The sequence below is a fragment of the Magnolia sinica genome, chromosome 15 (genome assembly GCF_029962835.1).
Source record: "Magnolia sinica isolate HGM2019 chromosome 15, MsV1, whole genome shotgun sequence".
Lineage (NCBI taxonomy): Eukaryota > Viridiplantae > Streptophyta > Magnoliopsida > Magnoliales > Magnoliaceae > Magnolia > Magnolia sinica.
The window spans coordinates 7459595-7472905 of NC_080587.1; the positions used below are offsets into that span (position 1 = coordinate 7459595).

The 13311-nt window shown below is 37.9% G+C and overlaps 1 protein-coding gene and 1 long non-coding RNA gene across 3 annotated transcripts; one reads left to right on the forward strand and one right to left on the reverse strand.

Annotated features, from left to right (window-relative positions):
- Positions 1 to 6744, forward strand: LOC131226680 (calcium and calcium/calmodulin-dependent serine/threonine-protein kinase-like). Its single transcript, XM_058222310.1, is given in 7 exon segments — positions 1 to 1559; positions 2286 to 2340; positions 3314 to 3453; positions 3560 to 3736; positions 4770 to 4977; positions 5851 to 5910; positions 6297 to 6744. Coding segments are annotated over 7 exon segments (1536 nt in total). The 5' UTR covers positions 1 to 840; the 3' UTR covers positions 6474 to 6744.
- A 1054-nt stretch (positions 6745 to 7798) lies between these two features.
- On the reverse strand, positions 7799 to 13022 carry LOC131226681 (uncharacterized). 2 transcript variants are annotated; one of them, XR_009161981.1, is made up of 6 exons: positions 12988 to 13022; positions 11726 to 11858; positions 9426 to 9563; positions 8686 to 8875; positions 8400 to 8506; positions 7799 to 8246 (listed from the first exon to the last, which is right to left on the reverse strand). It is a non-coding gene; the product is annotated as an uncharacterized LOC131226681 (long non-coding RNA). The 2 variants fall into 2 exon arrangements; XR_009161980.1 differs by lacking the exons at positions 9426 to 9563; positions 11726 to 11858; positions 12988 to 13022 and having other exon boundaries at positions 8686 to 9358.
- Between the last annotated feature and the right edge of the window lie 289 nt (positions 13023 to 13311).

A 13311-nucleotide genomic window follows, 5' to 3' on the forward strand; every position in this document is an offset into this window, starting at 1 on the left:
CGTTGGTTTTCGAGAATATCCACGTTGAACTTTGCTAGATTTTTTAGCATTCCTCGGAATTTTCCAGTCTTTAATTTGATTTTGGCGATCTTGGGTTGCAGCTATTTTCCCACTTATGTTTGTTCTTTGGTCTTTTGTTGTCTTTTAAGAATTACCTGCACTGTGTTTGCTAGATTTTTTTATTTTTTATTTTTCTTTTGACTTTTGATTTTTTACTTTGTAGTTTTGGGTCGTTTTATTTGATTTTGGAAATTTTGTTTTCTCCTCAGCTTATTTGAATTTTTCATGTTTTTCTTTTGTGGAGTTTTGTGGCATCCTTGCTGGCGGGTCTTGATTTGATTCCCCTTTTCTCTCTCTGATTGGCGATAGATTTGCAGTATTAGAAGTCTTCTGGTAATTTAGGTTCTTTTAAAGCTGTTTTAGTCTTGGGACTTGAAGATACGATTTTGGGTTCTTCTCTCCCTCTCTCTCCTTTTATTTTTTATTTTTATTTCTTTCTTGCTTTCTTTTTAAGGGTATTACTGATATAATTTACTTAAATTGACTGGTATTATCTTGAGTGAAGAAGAAAAAAAGAATCAACTTTTCCGAGTCGCTTTTCTGGTTGTGTTGAATTTCTTGTTTTAGGATCTTTTAGCTTGATAATCCTTGTAATAATTTCATCCTAAACCTCAATTTCGAAATTGGGTTTTTGGGTTTATGAAGAATCCAGTTTCATTCTAATTCTGATTTCTATTTTAAACAACTCAGATTTTGTTTTTGAACAAACAATCTCTTTATTTAAGGAGAGGTTTAAATATCAGAGGTGTCCTGCTTTTGTTGGAAGAAAGATTTAAATCGATGTTGAGACAAGAAAGCCGAAGACTATCCGTTGACTACGAAGTCGGTGATGTTCTTGGAAGAGGGGGATTCTCAGTTGTAAGAAGGGGACTGAGCAAACCAGATGGAAGCAAGACCGAAGTCGCCCTCAAAACTCTCAAGAGGTTTGGATGCATGCCACCAGGAATGCCGCGGAGTCGTGGTGGAGAGAAGGGTTTCCCTGCTTTGGGATTGCCAACATGGAAACAGGTCTCAATATCAGATGCATTGCTGACAAACGAAATCCTTGTCATGAGGAAGATTGTTGAAGATGTTTCTCCACACCCAAATGTAATACATTTGTACGACGTTTATGAGGATACAAATGGCGTCCACCTTGTACTAGAGCTCTGCTCAGGCGGTGAGCTTTTTGATAGGATAGTTTCTCAGGAGAAGTATTCAGAGGTTGAAGCAGCGGTAGTGGTCCGGCAGATTGCAAGTGGGTTAGGTGCCCTTCATCAGGCGAACATTGTTCACTGTGATTTGAAACCTAAGAACTGCCTTTTCTTGAGCAACAGTGAGGGTTCGCCATTGAAGATTATGGACTTTGGTTTGAGTTCTGTAGAGGATTTCACCGATCCTATTGTTAGGTTGTTTGGTTTGATCAATTATGTATCGCCAGAAGCTCTGGGTCAATGTAGAGTATCTTCTGCCAGTGATATGTGGTCTCTGGGGGTGATCTTGTATATCCTCCTTTCAGGGTACGCTAGCTATTGTTTTAGTGCTTAAGCTGCATTTGGATGTTCAATTGAAATGAATTGCAATTCATTTGTCATCGTTTTAATTCATAGCGACAACCAAACCCCTAATGCATGTTGGATTGAGATATTAGTAATTCCAATTCAGGGTGCTACTCTGACATTATGAATGGAGTGAGGCTAACCCTGCTTTGGTCATTTACTCTTTAGTAAATGAGGTTGTCGCTATTCAATTCGATTGAACATCCGGAAGAGATTAATAATCTCATCTAGAAAATGAAGAATGCTTCTTTCAGCTACCTATCTGTAGTCACTTTAAGCCAGACGCTACCCACGTGTGCCGATATGGTACATGTGTCAGATCAGGGCTGTTCGTTAGGCAGGCCCCACAGTTAATGTATGCTGGCCTAATAGTAGGATGCACGCTTGTCAGGTGGGTCCTGCAATCTTATGTAAAATGGAAATCCATGTAATGTGTTGGCACACATGTGAAAAGAGCGGCATGATTTTTAGGCCAGCAGACATTAACAGTGGGCCCACCTATGGGACATTCCGGTTCTTGCACGATTGCACCATGTTGGTGCATTTGGGGGATTCTTGGTTAGGCAACTGCCTGTCTGCAAGTATTTCCTTTCTTTTCATCTCTGTTTCTGACCTTTCAGATGAATGCTAAGAAAGTAGACCGGCAAGCATTGTTTAGGTCATTCCTGGTATGGATTGAAATTTCAGGTATCCACCTTTTCATGCAACATCGAATCGGGAGAAGCAAAAAATGATATTAGCAGTAAGTTCATTTACGCTAAGCCTTGCAAGCTTGTGGTAGAACTGGAGCATGATATAGATTAGCAGTTCTTTTCCTCTGTTTTCTCTCCACATACTTAATAATTTTGGTGTAGCTCGTATGCTGGTTACAACTTATGAGAGCTTGCTGTAGTGGATGTGAGGAGAAAAGAGGAGATCGCTGATTTCTTCTCTAGAATAACCCTTTGAATCCACAAGGAGAGAGAAAGAATCTCTAAAATGAGAATAAAATTAATATTATTAAATGATGTGTTGCTTACGGTGTACTTGATAAGCAAAGAAGCCCTGGATTCCTTATCCAATTGAAATAAACTTTCCTGAAATAGTAAAAAATGATTAAAAATAGTAAAAAGACATCTAATCCTACCCAAACCTGTAAATAATTCTTAGATGACTAAAACAAAGACTTTGGAATACAACTGGGCTCTTAAAACCCCAAAAATAGCAAAAACAGGACATTAAAAATAGTTGATTTTGAACAAAAAGACGACTTTGATCCAGAAAATATCCTTTTTTTTTTCTCCGAGAAATCCCTTGGGTCCAACCAACATTCTCAGTTTCCATGTTACAGGCTTGCTGATAGCTTTCCAATGACATAACCTGAAGCTGATAACCGGTCGCAAAGTAATGACTGTCAGAAGCTATAGTGTGTGTTCAGGCCATTTTCACCCTAGATCGAGCTTTTCGGCCTGATTTCTTTCTATCCTGGCCCTTCATGAAATCATCTGCAACCTGTTCTACATCAGAGCTGCTCATTCTTTCTTCCCTTCAGTGTATCCCAAACTTCAAAATTTACCCTCCAAATGCATGGATGTCAGTCTCAACATTTCTTTCTTTCATTTTTTTAATGTCGTTTGATGTGAATTCATAGAAAAGATTTGTTATGTGAAATGATTTCACACTCAGTGCTGCTATTCTTGTGTTTCTGTTTCTTATGGGAAATGGTTTCCACACAGGGTGACTTCAGCTTTGATGAACATACTTGGAAGACCATCTTTTCATCCGTGAAGCAATTGATTTCCAGTCTCCTGACCGTCGATCCTCACAGAAGACCCACTGCACAAGAGGTATATAGCATGACCATTAGTCCATTCTTGTTACATTAGCTACTTATGCTCAAATCTAAAAAGACATCAATCATACATGTTGGCCATCTCTAGGTATTATAAAATGCTGGTATTGTGGGCCCATACAGATATTAGGATCAATCAATGGGGATGATTTTCTTGAGATGCACTGCACAAATTCCGCGCTGCAGCAATAGCGAGCGTGTTGAGTAGCACAGATTTCTTGAGATCGAAGAAGTTGAGGACTCTGTTAGGGTCCCATGATCTTACTCATGAGGAGCTCGAGAAGCTGAGAAAACATTTCAAGAGAATGTGAGTTTCTTCTCTATTAGTATCTTATGGCCGAAACCAGATGCAAAATGTTATAGAACGAATGTAGATAGAATCTTATGATTCATGATTAGATATTATTGGGATCTAATCCCATGGAAAACGGTAAAGAATTCAACCTGAATCCTATCTAGAAAAAAGAATGAAAAATCAAACGGTTCACTCAAAGTGAAGGTTTATGGATTTATGATGTTAATGTTTTAATGTTAGTTTTAAGGTCTGCTCAGATGCCCTGTTGAACGAACTTGCAAGAATTCAAAGTATAGAGGAGACAACCAAACTCAATGTGGGAAGTGGGAATACTGTAATTCATGTTTCGTAGTGATGAACAAATCCTAACTGCAATTCCATGCATTTTAAAGGTCGACTTGGAGTGGTTGGAGTTGCTAATATGAACAGGAGTTACAGGACTACTGTAATTCAGTTCAATTGAGCAATCCAAACAGCAGCCTTCACTAATTGAAAATTTTTGTAGAGAGGGATTTTGGGAAAATGGCAAGTTAATGACAGAATGACCACCTAACCTCTTTTATTAATTGAATAACAAAGATAAGGTGTCCCAAGGGAGCACTGAAATAAACTAAATACTCCCTCTAACAAGATTAATCAAATTGCAAGTAACATTCCAATATTGACTCCCCTAAATCAAGGGTCCCACTGGATGAGCATATCCCAACCGCCAAATTGGTAGACTGATAAAAAGAAAATGGTTAGAAATCTTTTTATTTTTTTATTTTTTTTATTTTAAAGATAGCAATCTAAATTTGATAGGCTAAATCACAAAATTATCAAGATGAAAACAACGTGACTTTCAGGCAATTGTCCATCAACAATGCGACTCACGAATTGGCGTCTAGACTGGTGTGTTTATGTGCAGATCTATTGAGGATTAGTGGCCTTATCTTGTGAAGTTTGACTGACCCACGTTGTAGTCTAGACCAGAAATTGAAAATAATTTGTTTTACTGTTTAATTTTTTGAATGTCTGATCAATAAATGAGAAGCCTTCAATGCAGATGTGCATATGGAGACAATGCCACTCTTTCTGAATTTGAACAAGTGCTAAAAGCAATGAACATGAGCTCGCTTCTCCCCCTTGCTCCACGTGTTTTTGATCTATTTGACAACAACCGTGATGGGACTGTGGACATGAGAAAGATCCTATGTGGCTTCTCAAGCCTCAGAAATTCGCATGGAGATGATGCTCTCCAGCTCTGCTTCCAGGTAATTTACTACTATTTGAACAGCAGTAAACTACAGACAGGAGGAAACACAGATCTTGAAGATTCGTTCATGGTGGCGCCCAATAAACGAATGGTTTGGATCACTAAACAATGGGCACCACATTTACAAACTAGATCTGAGTGTACTCCCATATCCATGGGTTAGGGATCATATAACTACTCCTGAGTTAATTAGTACTACTCAAGATACTCTCTAGCAATATATATATATATATATATATATATATATATATATATATATATATATATATATATATATATTCGGTTTTGACAAAATGAGTAAATATATAATGTTGTATTGAGAATTTGTTCATTTACTTTGGTGGGGCCCATGGTGGATGGGAGATACCCAAAAAATCTTCGCGATTGGATGTCCTGACTAGTATGTATGTTGCAGACTGTTGGTTGTAATTATCCATTTTTGTTGGATGGCTGATATCATCTGATAGGGGAGATATTAGGCCATGGCACATCCCATGATGGGGCCTTCTAGATAGTCTCATAGGATATATATTGAGAGGTCCACTGCCTGTACCATTGATGGGTAAGAGAACAAGGCAACTATTTCGATCACATATTATATATATTGCTTCTCTTATTCAAATCAGAATTCAAAATGCTTATCAACATAATTTAAAACATTTTTGATAATCTCAAACAGCCGCATTTGCTACGTATAAACTCTATTTCGATCATTTTCTGAAACGGCCTAATACACAATTTGTTTCTCGTGCCTATGTCTTCCAAGGAACTGCGTATTCATCAAGTAAAATGAAATTATCTTTTCATATCTTGAATTTCTATACTACATAAAAATGTGAGCTTAACATGTGTGCATTTTATGTTCCCATAGATGTATGATACAGACAGGACAGGATGCATCACGAAGGAAGAAGTAGCATCAATGCTTAGAGTAAATACCTCTCACCCTTCCTTTGAAGCCTGCAAAGTTTCTAGAAATGCTAAGGCAGTACAAAGGTGCAAGATATGTCCATTGATCTGATGGGGGCCACCTTGAAAATGCCCTGGCCCAAAAATCACAATGATCCACTTACTAGGGGAGCCATACATGTTGATCTATGTTCAACATTTGTGTGTCTCACCTGATATGCAGACCAGCCAGAATTTTGGGACAAGGTGTGTTCATGGCATTCCCCACCTAATGAACAGCCTGGATCTTGTACATGTGCGACCTGAATCTCCGCCTTTCCAGTCTGCCTGCACATGAATCACCTTAGCATTTCTCTGTAGTTTTAGTTGGATATGGTAGAAAACATCTGCTAACTGAAATCCATATAGGCCTTGCCAGAAGACTGCCTTCCAGCAGACATAACAGAACCTGGGAAGCTTGATGAGATTTTTGGTCGGATGGATGCCAATAGTGATGGAAAGGTCACGTTCGATGAGTTCAAAGCTGCCATGCAGAGAGACAGTTCCCTCAAAGATGTAGTCCTCTCCTCTTTGCGGCCAATCTAATTCATCCGTTTCAAAGATTTTGATCAACAATATGCTTCTTGTTCTTTTGATTATTGTTATTCACGATTATTAGATATGCAAAAGATTATACAAAAATGAGAAGGCTTAGTCCTTGGCCAGTTTCATAATCTCTGGTCTGGAATTGTGGGAAGTGAAAACAACAGCTACTCACATTTCTCTACACGCATGCCAGTGTGGCATGCATTTGTCTGGTGGGCTCCACCACGAATGTTTCGTGACCCAGGAGTAGCAGGTCCAGTCACCAGGGGCAGGGCATGTGTATGAAGAAAATGCTTGCTTAAAAGAAAATGATAATAACATCATGGGTTAGAAAAGAGATGAAAAGTTGAGTCCATTGTTCAACTCACTTCTTGTTGTTCCCTTCATCGAGTTAGTAAGTCTTTAGAACCATAACCAACGATGATGGCCCCACCAAATGGATGGTTGAAATTGTTGACTGGAGCCATTTATTTATAAACAATCTTGACTGTCCATTTTATTTACTATTGGTCATTTGGTTAGAATTGCTGTATCATTGTTGTTTTTAAATGTTTTTGGGTGTGATTTTAAATGGTTCCTGATGCAGGACAATTAACCACTTGCTCTAAAGGCTTGAACTGATAGAGCATGGCTTATCAATCCCTTTATCTCATAGCCTAGGCCTCACATCCCATGGGTTAGGACCTCGGCCGAACCCCGCTCGTGGGCCCCACTTAACATAGGTTCTGCTTCAGTCGAGCCACCTGCCTCACACAGGCCACCCACCCTGAGTGTGCCCCTGCATCCCATAGGCCACCCCACTCAAGTCTAGTATGAAAATGCCCTTGCATTAGTTCCTATGAATAGTGTGCTGGAGGGAATTCATAATCTAGGTTGATTGATTGGACTATCCTAGTCTTACAACTAGGAGTACTATCAAGTATCGTGCAATGGACTGTTTCCTCTGTACAAATAGGAGAGATGTGAACCCCATATCTCCATTACTCACTGTTTCATATCTCCACTGCCCACTGTGTGGTCTGGTTGGAAAGATGATGCACTGAAGAAATAGCCTCACTTACGACAGGCACTGCATCAATGCAGTTTGCTGTGGGTATGAGTTTCACCTCGTGGCATCCCATACCCACACTTATCATAAAGCTTGAATAAAACTAGGACATTACCCACCAAGCCTATCTTAACCGCCATCAGCATACCATCTTGCAGAGCCACATCTTAGCTACCAAATCCAAGTTATTATTGTGCCATAGTTCAGCTATGCTGTTTGTGTTCCCATGGTGCCGCATTCACAAATTTAACTATTACTTTCGTCCTAGTCAAATTGGTATGTCCATATCTATAGATTTGGAAGAAAAAAAGGAAGTTTATGGAAAGATAAACATCATCCGATCCATGTACAAATTACACATGGTCTACATTCACATTTGGCTTAATTTAACATTTGTAAACATCAACTCCATGGAAAAGAAAGATTACAAATTCAACGTCATTGACAAGTCAGGTGCCTGAAAAACAATCAGCTCTCTAACCCTCCATTTATAACCGACGGAAGAATCTCGTGAACTAGCAGCAGCTCACCACTCGCATTTATTGCCACTCATGTGGTAAGGTTTGTAGCATTGGTTTGTCTTTCAACTTGATATGGATATGTTAGCTCTCTGAAAGTATCTACGGATCATAGACTATGTACTCAACTTCCCAAAGGACATAGGAGAGAAAGCTCCACAAAGACATGTCCATAAGATAGACAGTCACCAAGGATATCCAATAGGCCTGTCGAACATATATAACAAGCATTTTATTTTGGTTACTGCTCACATTGCATGTGGGCAACATTGTCATACAAATGTAAGAAGCATTAATGATCTTCAATATAACTGAATTCAATTAGATTCAACTTTTTTTGTAGAAAAAAAGCTTTCTTACTTGTTCATAGATGCTTCGATTCTTTGAGTGTTGGCATTCACCCGCTATTGTTGCTTCTCATCTTAGGCATTCTAAGTGTCAACTTCCTGCATGAATATGTATCAACACTGAAAGAACTTGAAGAGTCAGTTCTATATTAGATACATATGTGAGAACTTACAGATGTTATTAAAAAATGCAATTAGAAGGGAAGTAAAGTTCCTGGCATTAATGCTCCATTACAACCAAGCACGGAATATTGGAATAGGAGAACAAGATGAAGAGAGAATGTAATTGTTAAGGTTACCTAATGCAAGTCGAGAGAGCTTTCCTCAGTGTGGAAAGATCTTTCTATGGTCATTCTCCATCGTGGGGATGCTTGCTATCATCAGTCAGTCATCATTCCCTCCTTGGCCCGTTCCTTTAATATGACAAGTGAGAGATGGATGCCTAATGTAGCTCACCAACATCATGGCATAGTTTTTGTTTATCATCAACTGCAATGTAGTAGACAATGCCTCATTTGCGTCGTCACTCAAATCCAACCAAAACACATTCTGGGAAACTAAGTATCCTCATAATAAAGAAAAATACAAGAAAAGAATGCTGATTTCTGTCATAGATGTCTTAGACATGAATTAAGCAAAACTATGGCCGTTTGATGGAATGTGAAAGGTAAGATGAAAATCTAATGTTTAAACACATTGTAGAAAAGACAAGGAGAACCCGGAAAGTACCAAGGGAGCTAATGTGCTTTTTGCACTGAAAAAAGGGGAACCTTGCCTCCTTTTTTTTTTGGCATAAATATAACAAATGAGTGAACAACTTCTTGTTAGTTTTTGGTTTAACGGGTAAATGTTCTCTGCTGAGTTCCACGCATGTTTCCCTTCTCGCTTTCTGATCTAAGGCTTGCCTAGCTTCATATAGAAACACATAGCAAACATTTACTTATTTGTATTATTTTTCAAAAACAGCCCATACAATGAATACAATTAAACCAACTACTGGGAATATACACATGAAATTTCCAAGAAGCAAGATCACGACCTTAACTCATTCAAAATAGTGCTTGGCTTCGAAGCAAGAATGCACTTTCCAAAGGACAAGAAAATCTCCACATCAGTTGTAATAGCCAAGAATTCCCTCCTCCACTAACCACTTCCATCCTTAAACATGTCTCTAATCCTGAAAGGCCCAGGGTTACTAAAAATAAAATAAAATTGTGTCAGTATTAAGGAACCATCATATAACAATTTAAGAAATCATCCTGAGAACTGATTACCCACAGGCAAGTTAATACAAGTTATGGTGTTGTATCTCATCGACATAGTACAAACCAGCTGTGTATAATTGACACCAGTGCTATGAAAATGGTAGGCATCACCATGAAGATTACCTGACATAGAAATCAGGGTGGTCCACTCATCAGATGGGCCACAGTATTGGAATGCACACCTAGTGATCTGATCAGCCTGACTTTTGAGAAGCGAGGCCTATAGTTTTTCATAGAACTGATTTCCTACACAAATGGTGTGTTGTCGATAAAGATGTTATGGTACAAGAACTAGTCCCATTGCTTGTAGGTGATCAATTCTCAATCATCTTCCCCACACTATTCAATAGGATGTGATGATCAAAACCGAAGTGTGTGTGTGTGTGTGTGTGTGTGTGTGTGAGAGAGAGAGAGAGAGAGAGAGAGAGAGAGAGAGAGAGAGAGAGAGAGAGAGAGAGAGAGAGAGAGAGAATGCAACAAGAATTCAAACATGTCTAAGAAACACATCAGCAAAAATATTTAAAAATAAAGAAAAAAGAGTAGAGAATTCGATTGTTAATCCAGTGACAGTTTAGCACTAAATGAGATTAATTTGCTATCAAGGCTTGCCCAATTGGCTTTCCCATTCACCCCATGATGTGATGATCCAAACCATACATCTAGAAGGTCCCATAGTATATGGCTGCCCCCATGAGAGAAATCTAACTGATCTGACGTCTTCAAGTTCGCATAACATATGGACCATCGTTTCAAGTTGCTTTTAGATAAGTAAGAATTTCTATGTATGGACCATCTTCAGTTGGAATTTCTGGATGAACAATTTGAATCATCACATGGTGGATCAGAGGGGGAGAGAGCTCTGTTAGCAAACCTAAAATTATGTAAACTCAGTGTCGTCCACACACCAGTTGCGCCACTTTTGTAACAAAAAATTGGAAAGTTGGTAAAGAAAATAAGTATTGATTTACATTCAACATATGCTTGTCACCTACCTAATAACTAGACGAGCCTGATTTTTGGTTCAACCACCAGCTTTCTTGCTCAGTCTCCTATAAGCGTACCGCATTGGCACGTTTGCTGCTAGGCCCCTTCATCTCATTTGCATGAGTCCCGCTCTCATTCCACAATGAAATGATGGTGATCTGTTTGCCAAACACATCAGTTAACCATAAAAGGCAATCCAGGAACCATACAATGCATCTACCAAAAAATTGAGATAGTCCATAACAGGATGATTGGCCTGCCTGTTTGGATTGGTGGAATCCAAAAAATAACTGTGGAAAAGTGCTGATGTGATGTTTTCCATCAGTTGCGACAATAAAGTAACATGTGGGAAACTATTTTCTTTTCTACAGTTTTCCTTAAAAAAAGAGCATTTTCCTTTTCTTCCAAAGACCTTTGTTATCCACATTTCCACATTTTTTGAGAGGCAAATATCACTTTTTGATCAGTGATCATTCCACATTTCCATTAGGAGGCGTTCGGATCGTAAGTTACTTAAGATAAGCTACTTATGCATCAAGTAGCTTATCTTAGTTTCTACTCATTAAGCAGATAAGCATGTTTGGTTAACAACATATTCATCATCTTCTCCTCTCTTTTGTCTCTCCTGATGTGTCTCTTCAGTAACTATGAAAAGTAGAAAAGGTGAAAAAGTTAACTGAATTGATGTGATTTTAAATAAAAAAAAGTTACTTATAACTAATTATAAACCAAACTTATCTGAAATAAGTTAATTAACTACTGTTGTAAGTAGAAAAAGTAACTTATTTGGTGGTATCCAAACGGGCCCTTAAAATCATGGAATGAAACATAGACAACCTTTTTAGTATTCTTTTCCATGGATTTCCTCATCCATTATTTTCCTCAGAAGTGGAATTTTCCTTTCAATTCTACTCTTTGGACTCCATCAATTCAAACAAGCCTAAAATATTGTTAGATTAAATAATGTAACAAAAATACTATAAATAGCATGATTTTTCACATTAAAAAATTTATTTTTATCAGAGCTAGGCCTTAGTGACTTAATTTCACTCCAACATATATTCAAATTAATAATCTTAAAGTTAATTACCTTAGATTTGAACTGATTATTTGCAGTGTTAACTTCAACCATGCAAGCATTCAAGGTAGCATTAGCCTTAGATTATCATGAGCTCCTGAATTGTCTCCGGTGTTTGATGCCCATGTGTGGCTCCATCGCACTCCTGAAGAAGTACAATTAATTAAAATGATAATACATTTACCGAGAGTAAGTTAAGCTTTTTTTTTAGACAGTGCCTTGACTAAAGGAAAGCACATAAGATTGCCCTTTAGTCGGATGAAATGACTGAAGTGCCCTCTATTTTTTTATTTTTTTTGGGAGCTTTATCGAAAAATTCTTGAGGAATCTATATTTTACCAAATAAAGCCTCTACAATTAAAAATTATGAGGTGATGCTTTTTGAGGGATGAAATTACAAAAATACCCTCATTTTTTCTTTAGTAAGTAGTGAAACTCGATACTTATAGGCCCATGTAGTATATGTATAACATCCAAACCATCCAACATATGCACCACACCATGGTGATAACATGACCAAAATATCAGGTCAATCATATTAGCTGATGGGGTACACTTAAATTGAGAATTTTGAGTGGTGTACATTATTTTTTTATGGATTAACCCACCTTATGGTTGGATTTATTTTTACTTAGTATAATAATAATATTAGTGTGCAGATGTTGGAGGGTTGGATGTGAGACACATACGATGTGGACCTTGCAACTTTTGATTCTCTGCTTTATTGTAAAGAAAAGCAAAGGTGAGCAATATTGTAAATTCTCCTCTTGAAAAGCATTTCCCAATAATAAACATAAGCTTGATCCAAAGCTTTCGCAGCTTCTAAGAAGTTTTTAATTGTGGGTACTTAAGACCACTATTTCCTTGGTCCACCTGAGATTTGGACATGACTTAATTTTTGAATCATGCCATAAAATGATATGGCAAATAAATCCATAGAGCACTGACCAATAGCCCCTTGCTACCATCAGCTTTCAACAATAAACACCTCATAAATATGGCATTTACATTTAATTAATTGAGATAAATCATTACGGATGGGCATTTTTGTCATTTAATGAAAAACATGACATAAGGTACCCCTTTGACAAATAGATTGGTTAGTGAGGTAGTTTAATGCGAAGATAATTTTAGAAAGGTACTAAGATGTAAATAGAGTCATAATGATGTAGTATTTTATAAAATTCCCAATCATATTATTAGTAAAGAGCTTTCCAGTAAAAATCCGCAAATTATAAAGCAAAAATAAGTTTTGAGTGAGAAGTGGTGCTTACAATCTTAAATGGGGACAGTCTAGTAACTCTGAATACGTTTTGAGTGAAAAGTGGTGATTACCTAAAAGGGGAAATCCTAGTGAATACGGATATCTGGGATATGTGATATGTAGTGCCAATCCTCGCCTTTCTCCTTCTCGCATCGCTTCGCTAATTGGAGACACAATTTGATTTGTAGCTCTTCCAGTGTTGTGACATGTCGTAGCCCTTCCGGCAAACATGTCAACTTCTCACAGCTCCAGATGTTGAGTATTCGAAGGGAAGTAAGATGTTGCATATCCTCTGGTAAATATGCCAGCTCCGGACAATTATTAATGGTCAAGG